Source organism: Xenopus tropicalis, chromosome 1, assembly GCF_000004195.4.
Source record: "Xenopus tropicalis strain Nigerian chromosome 1, UCB_Xtro_10.0, whole genome shotgun sequence".
Lineage (NCBI taxonomy): Eukaryota > Metazoa > Chordata > Amphibia > Anura > Pipidae > Xenopus > Xenopus tropicalis.
In genome coordinates, this window is record NC_030677.2 from 165,059,745 (window position 1) to 165,080,002 (window position 20,258).

The window sequence follows — 20,258 nt, forward strand, 5'->3', positions numbered from 1 at the left end:
AAAAACCATGAATGTGACCTAAAATATCTGATTTTCAAACAAGTCCAAAACAAAAAGTAAAAAAACCTAGTTAAACAAAAGAAACAAAAAAAATTTTGAAAGAAAAATGATCCAATAACACATCTGCGTGTGGCAAAAGTGAATCCTTAGGATAATCATATAATTTGAAGGTGAAATTAGAGTTTGAGTTTTGTTTTATTTAAAGAATCCAGCAAAGCCTTATCACACATACAACATGTTTGTGGATGTGTATCATGGCTCAAATAACATGTCTGAGGACCTCAAAAAGAGAGAGTTGTTGATTCCCATAAAGCTCTAAAGAGTTTGGACTCCACCAATCAACACTCAGACAAAATGGGGCTTATTAAACGGTGTAAAACAGTTTAATGCCAGAAAACCGGTGTAAAATAAAGGGCAAGTTCATCAAGGTGTGTTACACTGCCTGTAAGCCAGATTTAACACCATTATTTTACACCACTTTAGTCCTTGCGCAATTCACTGGGTACCACTCAAGCTGCAATAAAAAGTTCCAGTGGATTCTATGGCCAAATTTACCTCCTAGCTGCTCTGTGACTTCCATTTACTAAAGTGTGATAGACAGTGATAATGACTTGCCCAGAAAAAATGCAAGAGCAGGTTTACTAAAGATTATTGCCAGAATTGTCGCCAAGTATAGAAAAAATTGTCACCACTTGGAGAGAGAGTTATGTGAAACAAAGCCAGAAACTGTATAGTTGGAGCGATTTAAAGTCAGTTTTTAAACATGAGCAGAGAAAATTACTGATTGCACTGGGGAATAATGATACTTATAAATGTATTATTATTGATTTAATTAAGAATTACTAATATAACGTGAACATAACTAATTTCTGAAATTACTTTATTAGCCATACGTATATATAATAATACATTTAAAAATTGCTAACAAATACTATTTTATATAAACTATTCATTAATGTGGCCATTGGCAGTGGCGGAAAAAAAAATCCTCAAGATTTACAACAGATTATACAGTTAACCTAAATGTGCACCAAAAAAACTCTCAACTCGCCAGAATTCGACTTATCATCGTATAGGATATATACAATATATAATAGGAAATATTTTATAGACAATTTTTATGAATTTTAGTAAACAGACACCTAAATATGATAGATACTTTCACATGGTTCCTTCCCTCTCTTGCTTTCCCTCATTTTCAACTCTGTGTGACTCTTTTGTGAATTATTAAACTTGAAAATAAATAGAATAGTTACATTCTTTTAAAAAACAGAATTTAGTTTAAGTCTTAGAACACCCTTTCCCCAATATATAAACAGGCATGGACTGGCAATCTGTGGATGCTGGCAAATGCCAGAAGGGCTGCTGGGATGGTTTTTAGTGGGCTGATGGGGGGTTGTTTGGGCCCCTGTGTACTTGAAATGCAAGGGCCTATTTTGAATCCCATTCCCTAACTATAACTAAATGTTACAGCATCCAAAATGGGGTTGGTAGCACTACATTTGCGCATTTACTCCAGTTGTAGCATTGTACCATCATCATGCATTCTTTCCTCAGACTGATACTATGCTGTTCTGTTTAAATAGTGTCACTAGAGAAAATCTCTTTCGGGGGGTATACAACAAAGCATTTTTACATTTTACTGAGGCAGTGGTTGATAAATGTTTGCTACAAAGCCCCAAAAATTCTCCTAGACAATTATGCAGTTATTTTATGAACTTTTTCACACTGATCCTGTAACCTTCTGCTAAAAAAGCAGTCTTAATGACAGTGTGAATAATGCTTGCTGAGCAAACTTTTCTTAAATCTACTTTATTACTCAAGAACTCATTACTGTGAATAACCATAGTTCCCCATTACGTTTTATGATGTTGGGAACTTGTAATTAAGATAATTAAGTATTATGGCACTGGAGTTCACAGCATACACACATGACTAAAAGTCACCATCTTCACAAAAACCTCAACATCTTCACAAAACCATAGCTACAAGTGTCACGGCCGGCACCCAAATGCCAGAACAAATGCTAAGCACCCTGGTCTAGGCTCGTGCTTCGCCAGTAGTGTGACCGCCTTTGGCTTCGGGAGGAGCCCTCAGCTACTCAGATGCCACCTGGACTTAAACGAGAGATGCAGGGCAGGAGTTCTGGCCAGCAATGGGGCACAACAGTATAAAAAGTCTTAAGGCCAACGGTCACGGTACAGACAGGGGTTAGAAGATAGGAAGTCAGACAGACCGGGTCGAGGCAGGCGGAAATCGAGGAACGTCGGGCAGGCAAGGGTCACACCGGATAATCAGTCAGAAGGGTTAAGCAGAATCGGTAATCAAAACAGGCACGGGTCAGGATACAGGTATTCAGAATAGTCAAAGCCAGGCAGGGTCAAAACAGGAATCAGGAATAAGTAGACGCTTAAAGCACAGATATAGGCACCAGAAATAAACCTATCACGGGCAAAGAAGCATTCCAGAAAACCCCTTTAAATACCCCTTTAATTTTTCAAATTTGGCGCCATTGCGCGCTGACGTCACGCGCCAGCGTGCCTGCGCCTTTAAATAGCCGACGTGCGCGGCGCGCGCGCATTAGGAAGGAGCCGGCTAGAGGAGCGGCTCGGCAGGCGTCCCTGCCGATGGTGCGGCGGGCGTCCCCGCCGCACCAAAGGTAATTTTATTACAACAAGGTGATCCTGCTTTCTCTAGATTTGAACTACTCATCTCAATGTATGCTCTTAATTAATCAAAATATAAATATATCATGCTATGTTTAGCTACAATTGCTAGCATGTGCTTTATAAGACTACATTTTAAAATACAGTGACACTTTAAAAATTACAGGGAGCAGTGGAGGAGCAGCCCTCATCTGGGCCATGTGCTTACTACCTGCCCATAGATAAGGGCTTGGCCGCACTTCTAGATGCTGCTAATAGAGCACCAGAGAGCAGCAACCCCAGGGGGTGCAAGTGCTGCTAAATGTGCATTAAGGGGTGTGCTCTTGCTTTTGTACCTGTGCCCCCAAGGGTTGTAAATGACCCCTAAAATATCAGAAGGTCAATTTTATAAGGAGGTATGGGTATAATTGCATAGATATGAATAAAATGGTATATAGGAAATGGTAAAAGTAAACACACACATGCATATGAGGAGCACCTTACAGTATAAAGGTATGGGACCCGTTATCCAGAATGCTTGGGACCTGGGGTATTCCAGATAAGGGGTCTTTCCGTAATTCGGATCTCTTAAGTCTGCTAAAAAAATTATTTAAACAGTAATTAAATCCAATAGAATTGTTTTGGTTCCAATAAGGATTAATTATATCTTAGTTGGGATCAAGTACAAGGTACTGTTTTATTATTACAGTAAAAAAATGTGAATTAGACTCCATATTAATAAAAATTAATATGGAGTCTATGGAAGATGGTCTTTCCATAATTCGGAACTTTCTGGATAATAGGTTTCCCGATAAGGGGTCCGATACCTGTATAACACTTTTGTCTTGGCATCCTGTAGTAACTTACTTTTTCATGCACAGTTAGTTATAACACCTATGTAGGTACCTACCCAATGCAGTAGGTATCGGTTTGCAACTTATATATCAACCCTTACTGATGTATGATTACCCTCTATGTCCTATTTATATAAATCAATATTCATTTGAAAGTAAGCAGCAATATATTACCTCCCAGCCTGGAGCACACCAGATATACTGAAGAGACCAAAGTCAGTGATGACCACTTTGCCATTGTCATAGAAAACATTTTTTGACTTGAGGTCCTTGTGTAGGATCCCCTTGGCATGCAGGTAACCCATTCCCTGAAAGAAATAAGGGAAAAGAACAGACAGGATAAAATTTTATGACAGTCAAAAAGATGATGAAATAATGACTGGTGATGTACAATCCATAGAATATATAATATACAGTATATAATATGTATAATACAAATATACTTATTAAGTGCTATGTAACTATAAGGGGCTGATTTACTAAGTCACGAATTCGAATCCGAATTGGAAAAATTCCGATTGGAAAACGAACATTTTTCGTAGCCATTCCGAAAGTTGCCCAAAATCTGGCGATTTTTTCATAGCGTTAAAACTTGCGCGAAAAGTCGCTCCTTTTTCGTAGCGTTAACTTAAAAGGCGCGACGTTTCGCGCAAGTTTTAACGCTACGACAGAATCGCGATTTTGCGCAACTTTCGGAATGGCTACGAAAAACTCGCGTTTTTTCGCGCAAATTGTATTGGTAATGAAAAAGTCGCGACAATTTTCCGAAAAAATCGCAAAATACCGATCATTAAGAAAAAAACGCAATCGGACACATTCGGCCCGTTCGTGGGTTAGTAAATGTGCCCCTAAGTGTAGTATATAACTCATTCTCTGTCTAAGAATAGCAAGGACCACTTTTAATTCTGCTGAGGAAAGTTTTCATTTAAGAATTCTAGTTTCATAAAAATTAATATATTTAAACTATTGAAAGTGACCTCTTTTGATAGCTCTCTTATTTAAATGAGACAGTTTGGGCATTTTAGTCATCCTTACTAGCAAAGCTTTAAAGGGGAAGTTCACCCTTCAAGATATCTTTATATAATATAATCTATATGCACCTCCCACATGTAAATTGTTAAATTGAGGAACTAAGGTTAGTGTGCAAATGGGGATCAAATTAACAAATTGCAAAACGTTCAACCACAAAAAGGAATGCAGTTTCATAGGAAAGCTTCCCTTGAAATATGCACCTGCCTACTTCCTAACCAACCCAGGACAAGAATCCAAAGGAAATAAAACGTAACTTTTAATGTTAAACGTATGTCTTATATGGCAGTGTATAAAAGGTTAGAACAAACAAGATCCACCTACTACACCAAAAAAACAATGATTAGTCCATGTTTGTATGTCTGAACCCTTTGACAAAGCTGTGTGGCACTGAGCGTTCAAATAACAAGGCAGACGGCAGTGCCAAAAATCCTTCATTAGCTTCACCACTTTAACCCTATATTAGTGTTTTAGTAAGAACCTTTGTTGTGAAGAAGGATCGTGAGACACTGAGAGTTCATTGAGTAGGGTAGGGTAAGCAATCCTTTTCACACTGTACTTAAATGCTCATTGAGAATTTTGGCTTTGGGGTCACAATTTTCTTCCTGCTTTTCCCTTCCTCTCAGCAAATGCACCTTAGTGAAAAGCTAAACTTTTAGGAAAAAATTAGTTTTTTCACTCTACTGTGAATGCACTCGCCTGGGGCAATAGAAGAAAAAAGAAGTGGAGGAAGATGATTGTGAATTGCTGCTCATACAGAAGAACCCTGGGCCAGAGCAACTTTCTGCTAACAGTAGCAGAGGTAAGTTAATAATTATGATTAAGTTTCCTTGTTATTTAACATTAGTAGTTTTAGACTGCTAATACCAGGCTATGGGCTTAAGAGAGTTCACACAAAAGTGAGAGAGTCAGCAATATTAGGGTTAATTGGAGATACAGGAAGATTTTTGGGGGGTTTAGATCCTATTTAAACCTTCTACCTTTCCTTACATGCACTTCAAAATATTACCAGAGCATAATCTGTCATATTTTGGAAATTCTGCCTCTCCCGCAGAGGCCTGCCCCATGAATACAGCATTACCTGTGCTTTGCAGCAATGTCCAAATGGTGAGGGGCACATAAGCGTCTCCCTCCAGCCCGTGCCAGTCCTATAAATTGAAGATTTCCAATCTGGAGCCAAGTGCAGAGCAAAGCCAGACCCCAGATTGCACTTTGGGGTTCCTTACTACTTTTGCACCTGATGAATTTAACACCAGGATAAACCCTTCCTTCCTGTTTCCATTTCTATGGTATCTTCTTAACTTATTATTATGTTGGTCATATATGAAAATGTGTTTACGGTTTTTAACAAGGCATATCGCTTGAAAATCCTGAATTCCTCAATCATTTAGAGACGGTTAGAGAATAGTCAAGAAAAGAAGGTAACACTATTAACCTCCCCAAATATAATGTGCTATAAACCTACAAAGGACATTACTGTATAATGAGCACTTAATGTATACAGTAATCTGTGTATACCACCCCCCTGCACCCAGACACATACAAAGATGCAAGGGGAAACTGATCAGAGCAGAGTGATTTTATTGCACATGAGACATCAGTATCTCTACTGCTCTTTCCCACTCAGAAGAGCTTTGCTAAGGTCAGGGAGAATGAATGCTCTATCACTTGAACTCATTTATTTCATGTGAGCAATGATTGAAACACATAACATCTCCTTCCTTAACTTATTCTCCTTCCCCACTGACTCGGGTGATGATCTGAGATGGCTGTCTCATTTCCCTGTTTGTGAGCACAGACGATCATAACTCAGACTCCTTCTCTGAGTAGAAAAATAGCAATTGCATCTTTAGCAGAACTTACAGTACACGATACACTTTCCAATCAGTGCAGAGATGAGTGAGAGAGATGAATGAACTTCATTTCATGGCAAGTATATTTGTCTGTGACTGACTAGGTATAGAGGTGAATGAAAGACGAACAACATGAGGAAATGGCTCTGTAAAAATGGCATGCACAGGTTTATAGAGTGACATTTTTGGAACAAAAAGCCAAACTTTCCCAATCACTGATTTGCAATACATAACTTTTATTCAAGCAAGTAAAAACATTTCAAAGGCCTAAAGCAGCCAGGGAAAAGGAAAAAAAATGCTGCAAACCTATCTGGTTACTGGGTAATCAGAATGTCACCCACCTACACATACAGTACATATAGAAATGACCACCCACCCACACATACATATAGAACTATAGATTAACATGTTAAAAACGGTCAATAAATTATCTCATCATTAAAACAATTCACATCCCATGTTTTAGGAATTTCAGGAATTGAGGTACGAAGTGTAAAACTCCAAAATATATCGCTACGTTCTAGAGTAGCAGAAAGGGAGTCACCCTAATAGGCAAAATGACTTTGTTTCTGTCACACCTGCACTTATTACTCCAATGACACATGGGGGAAAATGCCTGCTAAAAGGGCTTTCCTTGTCCTCATTTACAATAGCAGAAACATGTTCCCTTATTTGGTTTTTGAGTTTCGATATTGCAAGGGACATTTAAAAAAATCTACAAAAAAAATGTGGTATTCTGTTTATAGTGCTCCCTATAGTGTCAAATCTGGAGAAAAAACTTTGGACACTGCAGAAAAAAAATCAGATCTATCCATAAGTGAACAACATTTACACTACTTCATCTCATACCTAAAGGTACTTGTTAAGCCAAGCATTCATTTTAGCTCGACTACAATTAAGTGCATTATTTCACATACATGGGAGAAGTATCCAATTGTTTTTCTTGACACATACTTGATAAAAATCGAAGTTTTAGTGTAAACTAGTTTGTCCTTCCAGTACTTTTGAAATACCTGCATCTCTTTGGAACTTGTTTTAGGGCTTACAAATATTACAACCTTTATGCCAAGTAATATGCACTAATTAAATAAATCATGCACATTAACATTTCTTTAGTAAATGTTGTTTTAGATCATTGCCTATATTTTTCTCTATTTTAGTGGCTCCAGATCTAGTACAATCATACATAAGGCCCCCAAGTATACAGGGCATATATTATATAATTAGATAATTAAATAACAAGTTAATTGAACAGGTGCTGAACATACTTTTTGCCCACAGTTGTAATAAAAAATACATCTTTGTTTTTTCCTGAGCTAAACATGGAAAACAGGGAAATTGAGGTTACTCCATGTTTGGTTCTTGCAAGGCAGATAAATAAGTTACCACTGATTAGATAGCATAATGTACTTCTGGTTTTCGTCGCCCTGGTAGCTTTAGCTTTAGTTACCTTGTTTTAGCTCAATAAGTAACATGATTTAAACAACAGCCAAAAAGTATGTATAGCACATATAAAAATAATAATTGAACTCATGCTGATCAAGGGGTTTAGTGTCACTTTAAACAAGAAACTAAATAGCTTGCCAAAATTCAGGTCATCATCTGTTTAAAAAAAATAAATAAAATACAGATATGTCCAAATGTGATTTTTTTTCTCTCTAGTTTTAAAATGCATACCATTTGCTGCAAAATGATCTACATCCATCATTCTCCTTTGTTTGTACACCATTTTGCACAAGGATGGGCTTACAAAGCAGAAAGTCTTACAATTCTTGGTGGTTTAAGGGAACTCTGATTTGCATAGATTACATTTTCATGCAACATTAAACTGTTGATGCTTACGCTCACCATAAATTAGGGCTTAACAGTAACAACGTCAACATAATTCTGTGCTCACACACTCACCTTTACAATCTCTTGTGCTATCTGTCTGGTTTTGTTGACATCTAGGACAATTTTTGCATCCCGGACCACTGAGTATAGCGTCCTCCCCTTACAAAGGCTACAACATAGAACAGAATATGTTAGCTCTTCATAAACGCAATGAAATGCTTTTAGAATATGTTCAAATGCATATTACATTACACTTATTAACTTTATGAACACTACCTCTACTTCTCAAAGTCTATTTCCTTATCATTGCTTGCTATTAGGAAAAAGATGTGGAAATCAAAAATCCAATTTCAAATCGAAATGCAGAGACATATAGAACAAGGAGTGGATACTTGCAGTTTCTTTATATATCTTTTATATCGTTATAGGACAGATAAGTAGGGGGAGTAATGAACAGAGGCAATTTTGACTGCCACCAGTGTCATTTAATCTCTTTTCTGTTTAAAATTCACCAACTGTTCACATATAGGATGTAAGAAATGAATGTAATTGAATGTATGCACACCAAAAATATAACATGAGAAAATAATTAAAGCTATTTGCTTTTTGTCTGGTGCAGGTACAGCACTAATATTAAGTCACACTTTGATTATCTTGTATTTTTTTTTTTTTTAATTAATGCTCTCTGCAGGCAATACAGTCTGGTGGCAAAATTTACAATATTTGAACAATATTTAAACCCAATTGTACTGTTTTGCCTTCAATAAGGATTAATTATATCTTGGCTAGAATCAAGTACAAGTGGATGTTTTATAATTAAAGAGAAAAAAGGAAATCATTTTTTTAAAATGTGAATTATTTGTTTAAAATGGAGTCTATCGGAGATGGCCTTCCCATAATTCTGAGATTTTTGGATAACAGGTTTCCGGGTAATGGATGCATCACTTGTTTTATTAGCAAATATATATTATGGGCTTTAAATTAATGTAATAACCATAAGAAAATGTGACCTTCAAGAACTGACCAGGCAGAACAAAGGGGTAGATTTTTCAGGCATCTTACAGAGAGGCATTTAACATTATGGTCATGTTCAAATTTTATTTTAGGGGCTTTAAGTAATAAGTAATGGGAGTAATAAAATATCTATTAGTTTCATACAAGGCATTTCTTTAAACTTTAGTGGTGCTTAAAATAACAAACATACACAAAACCTCTACTTATTTTTTATGGCATTGTTTGATTATTTCACAAAGATGACACGTTTTATAGAGTTCCTTTACTAATAAAGACACAGTTCCTTTAACCTGAGGGCAACATAGAAGAAATCAGAGTCAAGCAAAGCAGAAGGCCCACTAGCAGTAGCAACCACTGGTTCATCTCCTAATGCCCTGTGAGCCAGTCCAACCTTGCCCAGATTTATTAAATAAAGCAGATGTAGACAGTATAATTTCAGGGAAATGGGTGCCTATTATTTACAAGAGACGGGGACTATATAATGTTGCAGTAACCAAAATTTGAAACGTGAGGGCTGAACAGCAAGTGACAGCAAGTGACAGCAAGTGGGGGGGGGGGGGGGGGGGTGCATAATGCAAATTCAGAAGCCATTTGTCATGTTTTGTGTATTTGACACAGCCCACATAGGGATCAGGGATATCTGGAATTACTTCCATTTTGCAGGAGCTCCAGGGTTCCCCTGCATCAATAAATGCACACAACTCCCTGACTGTTGTGTAGATGGTAGTGATTAAAATGATGTTGCCATAGACTACATTAACTTCTACTTATGCCACATCCAATTTTTGTGTATCCTCTGACAGTTGTGTTTAAATAAAATCTAGGCAGTAATTGATTCCTTTCTCTATCATTTATCATTAACTCACCTTGCGCTGAAATGAAGCCTCTAACGTAGAAAGAATAAAAATCATTGTATAATACTTTATGCAAATCTTGCCTGAAATTGCTGGCGTGCTCTTGAATACTCATTATTACTAATTATTATTATGTAGTGGGATATTTATCAGAGTTTCACAGAGTTCAACATAGTAAATTCCACAGCTCATTTCACTTGTATAGTATTTAGCAAAGGACAAAAATAGAGCTAAGTATCACCCTTCATTAAATATGCCCCTAAGAATCCTGTTCAATTGAATAGAGAGCTGGGAAATTCACGTCCCCTAACTCTACTAAATTTATAGTTTACAATTCCAGCTACTCATGGGAGGTGCAGATATTGCAGGCTATATTGGAACTCTGCCTTGTTTACCCATTAAAATTATCATTTAATTTTACAGTACGTGGGCACTGTTTTCATAAAAATGAACAACTATTTTTTTTTAAAAATGATGCTTTAAGTTCTGAATTACCATGAGAGGGTTTGAAATACTTTCAACAGGTTAAAACAAACAAAAAAACCAAGAAAAGAAAATCATTTTTATGGCATGACTAGCATTTGTGTTTAAAAATGGAATATAAGTTTGAATTGAAATTCCAATTAGGTATTCACTACAAACAGTTTAGTGTGTATAATCTGGGATAATTGCTTTAATGAGCAAAGTAACGAGAAGAACGTCTTGATCTTCACTTAGAAAAAGAGCTTTTACATTTTTCCAACTTTTAGTAAACATCAATTATTTTATCCTTCTTTTAAAAACTTTTTGCAGACAAGGAAAGTTTTATGCTATGCAATGCCTCTATTGTGCAGACTTTACGGGATGTAATTGCAAACCAACTTTGATCCCTTGTATGTCTTCCCTGAACTAAGATATACATTAAAACGGGGTATCTGTAGGCGTTATATGTTTTTATCTCAGTTTTTCTTTTAAATTGAGCCTCATTTTCAAGGCCAACAACAATTCCTGGGACATTGAAGGTAGGAGCAGTGTCATTGAGTGACTCAGTTCATCAACAGAGGCTAGTCACTAGTTGACAGCTAGTGTTTACCCATGTGTGTTTTAATGCACTGAAGGCAAAATATATACTGTGTGACTTTATTTCAGGGCCAAGAGAATGGAAAGACAATAAATCCAGAAAGTATTGTCCCTCCTGATAATGCGGAGCTTAAAGGGATTCTGTCATGATTTTTATGGTATACCTTTTATTTCTTTGAGTTTTTGAAAAATGGATTTTAATGCAGGATTCTGCTGGAGAAGCTCTATTAACTGATGTGTTTTGAGTATTCCTTTAAGACACAAGAACACACCTCTGAAACAACATATATTTTTTCACAAGAAGGTATATCACTACATCCTGAATAAATACTCAATTTAGCATCTTCCCTATGTTTCCATAAATGCAGAAAAGTGCTTCAACATATATGGTCATCTTAAACTTTTTGGGTAAAATCAGGATTGTGTATTCATTTCGCTCTGTAAATGCACTTAAGTTCTTGAGCAGAATAAACAAGTCTAAGAAAAAAAGATCCCAAATCTAGGATAGAGTAGAACTTAAGAATATATAAGGTGAGATGCTAAAGATTTGTTACATGCATTAAAGGCTCTGTCACACAGCTCTGCCCCTACGCTATTGCTCTCATTTGAAGTTTTGCATGGAAATGCACTCCGTGTGCCTGCAAACGCCCCTTGTGTCAGGGCCTGAAAGCATGTTTCCTACAGTACACGAGTTAACTCAGTTACATGCATACATATTTTAGAATCACAGAAAAACTAAATATATACATATTTTAGATCAATGACACTTTGCTCTAAGAAAGTTTATTTTAATGAGGACCCCTATTAAAGTGACTGATCCACTGATATATTTGTAACTTGGCTTCCCAATGCACCACGTAGAGCTTAGGAGGAATCAAAAACTTAAAACCACTGTTTATTTATGATGCAGCCAATTCTTTTAGTCTCAAAGCACATTGTTCTCTATTATCACTACTTCACTCCAGCAAAGTCAAGGTTAGAACTGTAAATTCTAAACGAGGCTGTTTAGCCTAAGCCATTTGAATTGGTCTTATTTCACCTTGAAACCCTCAGTGCTTTAAATAACATGCTTTATATAGTTATTAACTTTACTGTTGTGCGGTATAACAAAATAGCCTTATTTATTGGCCGTAAATGAAACAGTCTGTAGGGCAGTCGTGCACAAACTATTAACCCCAGAGATAGCTATAAAATGAATTTTGTCCATTAGGCCCTAAATATAACTAAATGGTACATAACTTTGCTTGAAATGGTCTGGAAATGGCATTCAGGGAATTATTCACTTTTAAAAAAACCAAGAATTAGAAAACTCTTTAAACTACAGATTTCCAAATGCTCTGACAAAACATAAGCATGCAGATACAGGATTCAAGGTTAGGGAAAATGACTATGGGTGCCCTGTATTTCTGCCAATTGCAAGAATTAGAATGGTTACAAATATAAGAAGGGTTATCCAGCATTCATTAGATACTTTCACTTGAATATTACCACCCTCTTTCTTGTGGAGTGCACTAATAATAATTGGGTAAAGAGCTCCTCAGAAAATTCTTTGTGATTCTGTAGTAACATGGCAGATATTTTCAAAAAGAAAATTAAGAAATATCTGACTGGTCTAGACCTACCATATTGCTTAATTGTTTGGAAAATGTAACTACATCTGTGTACCGTTGTACTAGATTGCTTACTGACAAACTTCTGACATGCCCCACAATCTGTAGGGCAAACTTAACTTTAATATCTAAAGGAAAGCATACACAGTGAAACAGCAGGCACCAGGTAATCAAAATGTTGGTTAGTAGTATGCTAGGTGTTATAGTTTACGCACACGTGCACATCTAGAGGGTAAGTTTCCATTATGTGCACACTATAAAAGGGGAAGGGAAGGCTATGAAAGTGGCTGAACCCCAGACCAACTAGTCTGGGACATAGGATAAACACATTTGTAATTTAACCAAACATATAGCTGGATATGACAGCAATAATCAGCTCTATATTGTATTGGTATCACCTTATGCTATTAAGAGTGGAAATGCTGCCTGTGACACATGACCTAGACAACATCGGCCTTATATGCAGTTTTATTTCCATTCAGACACAAAAATATATATAAACAAATATGAAGCACCGTGTCATGATGCCAATGCAAAAATGGAAGTAAATGATAAAAGGTAGTAGGAAAGGGAATGTTCAGATAAATTAGTGATGTATAGGACTGAAAAAAAAACAGGGAGAGGAGGCAGGAGGGGGCAAAGAGAATGGGGGGAAGGTGGAAATGTTTACCACAGAATCTAATGTGCTGTCACTCATATAATGAGTTTCTTACCATTTCTACTCATCCATTAGTTTTGCTGACATGACAGCCAGGTACAGACTGTGTCATAATAAAGATTAACGACTACTTTCACCCTGACAGCAAAGAAGAAAGCAATTGCGAACCAGAATGGCACAGAAGGTTGGTGTGAAACATGGTTGGTCCATAGCACTAATAAGCAGAATTTTACCAGCTTATGTTCAGAGGCAGAAATACTATATCAGATTCGACGTCAGATGCTGATTGGTGTAGAAAACTAAGTGACTAGAAAAAAAATATGTATTTTTCAATATGAAGGAGATTATTAAAATGTTCTGCTCAGTCTATGTTGCAGGTACAATACATACTTTAAAGCAATTCTGATACTATACACTCATGAATTAACAGGCAGTCAAGCCATTTCTTCTAACTAGTTGGATCACAGCTGGTTGATTTACAGTTTCTGTAAGTTAGATGGGCACAGCAAAATCAAATGATATTAGTGAATACTGGGATGTGTTGTAACATGCAGATACATCTTTGGTCTGATTTAAGTAGTGGCATTATCTTACAAATGCCTCCAGACCTGCATGATAGTTTGGTTCTTGTTCCCAGTGATTTATATCTGAAATATATTAAATTATCATGATGCAACCAGCACTGTATTTGGCTTTTGGCACCAGAACTCTGTGCACCCCCCCCCCCCCCTTTCCATTTCTGGCATATGGACAATTTATTTTCTCTATATAGGCATTCAAGGGCCACCATACTAAAAAAAAACACCATAGCCACTGGTCCCCATGTGCTCATATAGAAAATATGCTCCTGCATACTAATCAGATGCAACTAATCAGATGTTTTTTTGACAAATTACATATGGACAGGTGATTAACAGTGTGCAGTATCCATGAACCCTAAGTTTTATAGGTAATATACCATTCAATTAAGTAAATAAATATGCATGGAAGACCACTTTCTATCTATTGATATATATGAGGATGTAATTAACTTTTTTATGTTTTATTTACCAATAGGTTATTGCAGCAGATGCATGGGCATTCTAATAAGAAGAAAGGGGGCTCCATCTTAATATTTGAAAATGTTTTTTTACAGTGACAGCTGTGAATCAGTTGAACTGACAGCTAAAACTGATGGCTTTAAGAAAGTTTTGGGTGGCTTCCCAGCAAGTGAGGAAATACAGGGTTACTAAAAATAGCCCTCCGTACAGAGTTGATTTAGGGACTGGCCCGGTTGCCATTTTGGAGTCAGGAATGATATTTTTTCTCCTCTGAGGCAAATTTGTGAGGCTTCAGATGGGGTCTTTTTGTCTTCCTCTGGATCAACTAGCAGTTAGGCAGGTAAATATAGACGTTAAAGGTTGAACTTGATTATAATATGTCTTTTTTCAACCTAACTTACTATGTTACTATGTACTATCTGCATCAATTGCATTCATATCTAAATATAAAGATGATAAGTAAGTGCAAGGTAGAGAGTTACACAGATATATAGATAAATAGAAGGTATTCCATGTGACAGAATATTTCTGTTTAGACATAGTATAAAAGGAATAGTACTTTTAACATGATAAAAGAATGAATAAAGATGAAGAAAATGCATTACTCATTTCCAACGAAACTAGATTGCAACACATTATATATTTCTATTCTAATAACTTTCATTTTTTTTATAAAGTTGCCTAAAAGTCAGAATTTAAATATGGGAGTTCCTGAAACTACAGGAAACATCAAACAGACTTTGAAAGAGATGGAGTAGTTGGTGGCTGCAAACTGCAGGTGAGTCAGTCACACAATTGCAATTTCATGAATGTGTCATGATGAACAGTGTCAAAAATCATGATGGCAAGGAAAATCTTCTTTAAGGAAGAGGATCAATTATAGTCAAAGCTCATTGCTAGATTAGGACTGACACAGTTAATCTGACACCTGAAGGAGTAAGAGATAATGAGGGAGTAAAATTACACGTACTTCTGTGTTGTGCTTAGTTTATACTGGCTACTATCTGAAAACTCACCTTCATGATGGTCCGAATACAAGGAGATTTCCAATAAGGTCTTTATAACTAAATGCACCAAATTAGCAAATTTGTTGTCAGCAAAGTTATAACAACACATTTTTGCATTTATGTTTTAGATTTATCTAAAGTTTTGAACATAAAAATTGCATAACAGATAGCTACAGAGAGCAAATATCAATTTATGTTTGATTCATTGCAAAGATTTCCTTACTCTTATAGCTTCATATTGATTTGTGGCTTAAATTCCACCTCTCCACTAATCAATCGGTCTTCCTATTTCACTTGACTGAATGCCAATATCTCTTCAGCGTCAGATTAATGATTCTCATTACATTAAATACTCAAGAAATAGTCCTGGAAAAGGGGCAGGGGAGGATATGAAAGATGGAACAGGCATCATCCGCCTTGTTAAAAGACTTGGGTGTGAGATGGGAAGCTACATTTTCACATATTGTCTGCACCAAGCAGTGTGTCCATTCAGTCATTTATACACAGTAGTTATATGCTCTTTGTATGTTAAAATCCACTGAGCATTTAAAATCTGCTTACCAAACATTTTTTGAAACGCAATAAATGCAAACAAATTAGTAAGCTGTAGCTAAACAACCCATATATGAAACCCACCATCAACCATGATAGTTCTGATGAACCTCCAGTGTCAAAAAGTTCCTGACTGCTTGATTGACTATGAAGCAACAGTTTTTGAGCTAAGAATCACTCAAAAGCAGGAGTACTAAGCAAGGCACCTAAAAGCAGATCCAAACATATTTTACAAATATATTAAATATATTACAGTATAAATGTTCCAACTAATAAGGACATTATTCAAAGAACATGTAAATAAGTTCTTTAACTCATTTGACTTAAAATAACAGCAGTAAAAGGCTGATGATTACAGATAGAAATTTACATTATAAAGCTTTTAATTTTTGCATGAGCAACCATTTTATTATCCTATAGTGTTCTATTATCCTACATACTGTGCTTGGATATACTGAAATTCATAAAGAGGTGCAAATCCATCAAATTAACAATCCTTATCTTCAAAATATTTAAGTTAGGACCATAATATAAAAAGTACCAGCCATTCATTAAAACTTAGAATTTAATATAGTGAAAATAACAATAATAACTCAAACTTAGAAATAGTATAAAATTTTAATTGAAGAGATTTATATTAATCTTGTAGATTGTAAGCTCTTTTGGGCAGGGCTCTCTTCACCTCTTGTATCGGTTACTGATTGCTTTATATGTTACTCTGTATGTCCAATGTATGAAACCCACTTATTTTACAGCGCTGCGGAATATGTTGGCTCTTTATAAATAAATGTTAATAATAATAATATCTATCTATCTGTCTATCTATCTATATATCTGGTTATCTATCTATCTATCTATCTATCTATCTATCTATTGTTACAGGTATGTGTGCTTGTCTATAATGTAGCTTACTAGGTTCTGTTCAAATGCATGTAAGTCTCAGTTGTAAGGCAGGATACATTGTATTTGCTCTGGACATGTTATATCTGCACTAGAAGGTTAGAGTTATCTTCCAAGATCATTGGTTTTTAAATAATGGGATCTTTGTCCCTAAAAGACAAGTTGGCAATAATGAGTTATTGATGCAACCGTGTCTGGAAAATTTATTTTTTCCACATTCTAGTCTATGCATTTGTCAAGATTAAAACAAATAAGCTCTCACTAAAGACTGTTTAAAGGGACAATACTATTTTTTTTAAAAATCCAAGGAGTTAAATTACACTATGTCACACAAGGGTTTAATTGCTGGCTACTCACACTGATAGTGTGATTCAGTGATTCGGTGACTCAGTACCATGTATTTTGACCCCCAAGCAATGCTGTATTGTCCCATATTATTTTCAATAACTAAATGTAACATAACCAGGAACATGATAAACCAAAATATCTAAATAATAAAAATACCAAGCAAATCAGCAAAAGGAACATTAGTGTAGGGCTATTCAAAGCCTGTTCAAAGTGATGTATGAAATTATAATTGTAACACTTACACTAGTAGCAATAGAAATATAAAGAAAAGTGAATTGGCAGCTTATAAAGGCAGTGTTATAAAGAGTTTAATTTCATCATTTTTATTCACATATTTATGCTATTATGGTAAATTAGGTATTTTAAACAGCAAAAACTGCTGTTTCAAGATAATTTAAATAATTGTGGACATCTAGAAAATCCAGCTACAAGACCTTCACTGACTGCATTACCCCAAAATCTGTTTTTAATCAGTAAAGACCACCAACTCTCATTTACTATACATAATTTTTCAAATGATCTGGTAACCCAGAATACATTAAAAATGCAAATCCATTCACACTTTTATAAATGCAAAATCTTATTGCATTTTTATCCCCACATTATACCTATTCCCCTATACTGTTAATCCAAGATTTAAGATTTAAGGTTTACCATTATTAACATTGGCTTAATATTATTATTATCTTCCACTCTATAAACATTGGGCAGCTATAATGTGGTGCACCCACTAATATTTGCAAAGTCATAGCCTAGCCCTCCCATGTACTTCTCTGACATGGATACATATGTTTGTATCAAAAATGCAAAAAAGAAAGACAACATGCAATATGTGCAAGAAGGTATACATTTTATGATCTATAATTCTGGTTGTATATGTCCCCTACGGCAACAAAGATCTGACAGTGCTCTGGACAGCTATCTCCAGGATCTGTGTCCAAAATCAGTAAAGCATCAGCCTTGGAAACATCATCTCTCCTTGTCAAATAGCAAGACATTCTTGATCTGCAGCTTTGATCAGTAATTCTTTATATAGGCAGTACCCTTAGGTCTAGCTTCTTAGGCTTTTCCCTGCACACGGCACTGAAAGTATTTGCATACTGGTAGAACATTGAAAGTATGAGGTGAGAATTATTGTAGCATTACAGTAGCTCCATTACTGGAAATAAGGTCACAATGCTCTGGCAAAAAAAATTAACCTAAAACGTAGCTCTTCTATAGTCATAAACCTGGCAGTAAAAAAATTCAGTAATTTGTTCATTTAATACATCTCAAAATAGATTTAAACAACAGTACATGATTTGTGCACTTTTTTTTTCTTTCTGATAAGGCACTATCATGTTTAACTTTTAAATGTTTGGCACAGTGAAGCCAAGAACACATTCTAAAATTTTTCCTGGTACGGTGCTTAATAGAACATGGCATACAGGAAAAGCTCTTTCTAGTACATGTAGTAAAACAGTGCTCAATACCAAAAAATTAGACTGACATTACCTGGTGATAATTGCTAGGTGTGGTGGGCTCATACACGCTCCCATGAAGAGAACAACATTTTCATGCCGTGTTTGTCTGTAAGCCATTACTTCCCTCTTGAAAGCTTTCAGTTGGTCCTCATTGTCTCTCTCAATGTCAATGAGTCTGATGGCCACTTCCCCATGCCATCGTCCATGATAAACCAAGCCAAATCGGCCTTTGCCAATCATCTCCCCAATTTCTAGCTGTTCAAATGGAATATCCCACTCCTGTAGAAATATGCTGGTCTGACTGGCTTTACGGGGAAAGTTCCTGGCTGACAGCAGTAAGTGGTTCATTTCCTCAAAGTCATCTTCAGACTCTTCTGCTCGTTCATTGCCATCTTCATTCTGTAGGCAGAAGTGAGAATATGCACCAGGTTTATTTGCAAAAAGTATGTTCCTGCTATCGGAGGCTGAAATAAGTGTCCTTTTAAAAGTAGTGCCCTCAGGAACATCTGTTTGAGCTTGCTAAAGCAAAGCTTTGTCTTTTAAGTAATTAAACCTCAAAGTGTAGGACCAATATTATTAATACTTCTTATGATGCTTCCTCAGAAGTAAAAATGAGATTTTTGTATGGATCAAGGACTTTACAAATTAATGTGATAAAGTTTTTCCATTTTTCATTTTCAAATTCACATAACAAATTCATGTAAATAAAAGTTCTTAATTCAATGGAAATGTATAAATAAAAATACATTAAATAAGGGATCTGGTTTTTATACTTAAGTAATTGCTGTCAATTCAAATTTCACAAAAGTTTTTGACAGCATATCAAGAAGTAATAAAATCCTGCTTACATGTTACAAGGACTGAGACTGAACAGGTATTGGATGGTTACCATTATAACTTTCAATAATGTAGTAAGTCTGAATCAATAAACATGAGTTCGGCAGATTACACAGAGTAAACATTAACACAATTAAATGATTGTACTCCTGCCTTCTCATCCATATTCATCACAGATATATGGCTGACATTTTCCAATTACCAGTTCCTTTAATTAGGTACAAAAAAAACTTTAGTCAATATATCTTTTGTTATTTCTCGTTATCAGGGGTGATACTTTTTAACCTGCTTCAACAATGTAGACATTGGCCTTCATTTGCTTTACTACAGTATATCCAAGAGCTGATTGCTGAGTAGTTGCTATGGATTACTACTCTGCAGTAAAAGTACAAGTGTTTTGTGATTTCCCATTAACCACTGAACAACAGCAATTTTTTTCCAGAAACAAGGCAAACCTTACCTCAGACGTTGGCTCGACTTCAATTTGAAGCAATGGATTTCCTTCATTACTACAATACAGAAAATAAGTTTATGAATTATCTGCCTTTACTTCTGTTTAGTAAAAACGAAAAACTGATTTTCAGTAGTAGACTCCACCAGTACTTTTACATGCCGAACCTCTCACAGTTTTCATGTGCATTTGCAAATTGTGTGTAACTTTTTTGTTGTCGTATTTAACATCAGGTCTAAAACCAGAAAATA

At 35.8% G+C, this 20,258-nt stretch overlaps 1 protein-coding gene across 3 annotated transcripts in view; it reads right to left on the bottom strand.

The window, feature by feature from the left end:
* The window catches only part of ksr2 (kinase suppressor of ras 2), a 184,351-nt gene that overhangs the window by 19,826 nt on the left and 144,267 nt on the right, over positions 1-20,258 (bottom strand). For all 3 annotated transcript variants that reach the window (XM_031892817.1, XM_031892826.1, XM_018090607.2), the window contains 4 exons: positions 20,017-20,065; positions 18,751-19,118; positions 8,287-8,383; positions 3,674-3,807 (listed from right to left, as the gene is read on the bottom strand). In XM_031892817.1, coding sequence (XP_031748677.1) covers positions 3,674-3,807; positions 8,287-8,383; positions 18,751-19,118; positions 20,017-20,065 — 648 coding nt within the window. The remainder of the gene's footprint in view (positions 1-3,673; positions 3,808-8,286; positions 8,384-18,750; positions 19,119-20,016; positions 20,066-20,258) is intronic.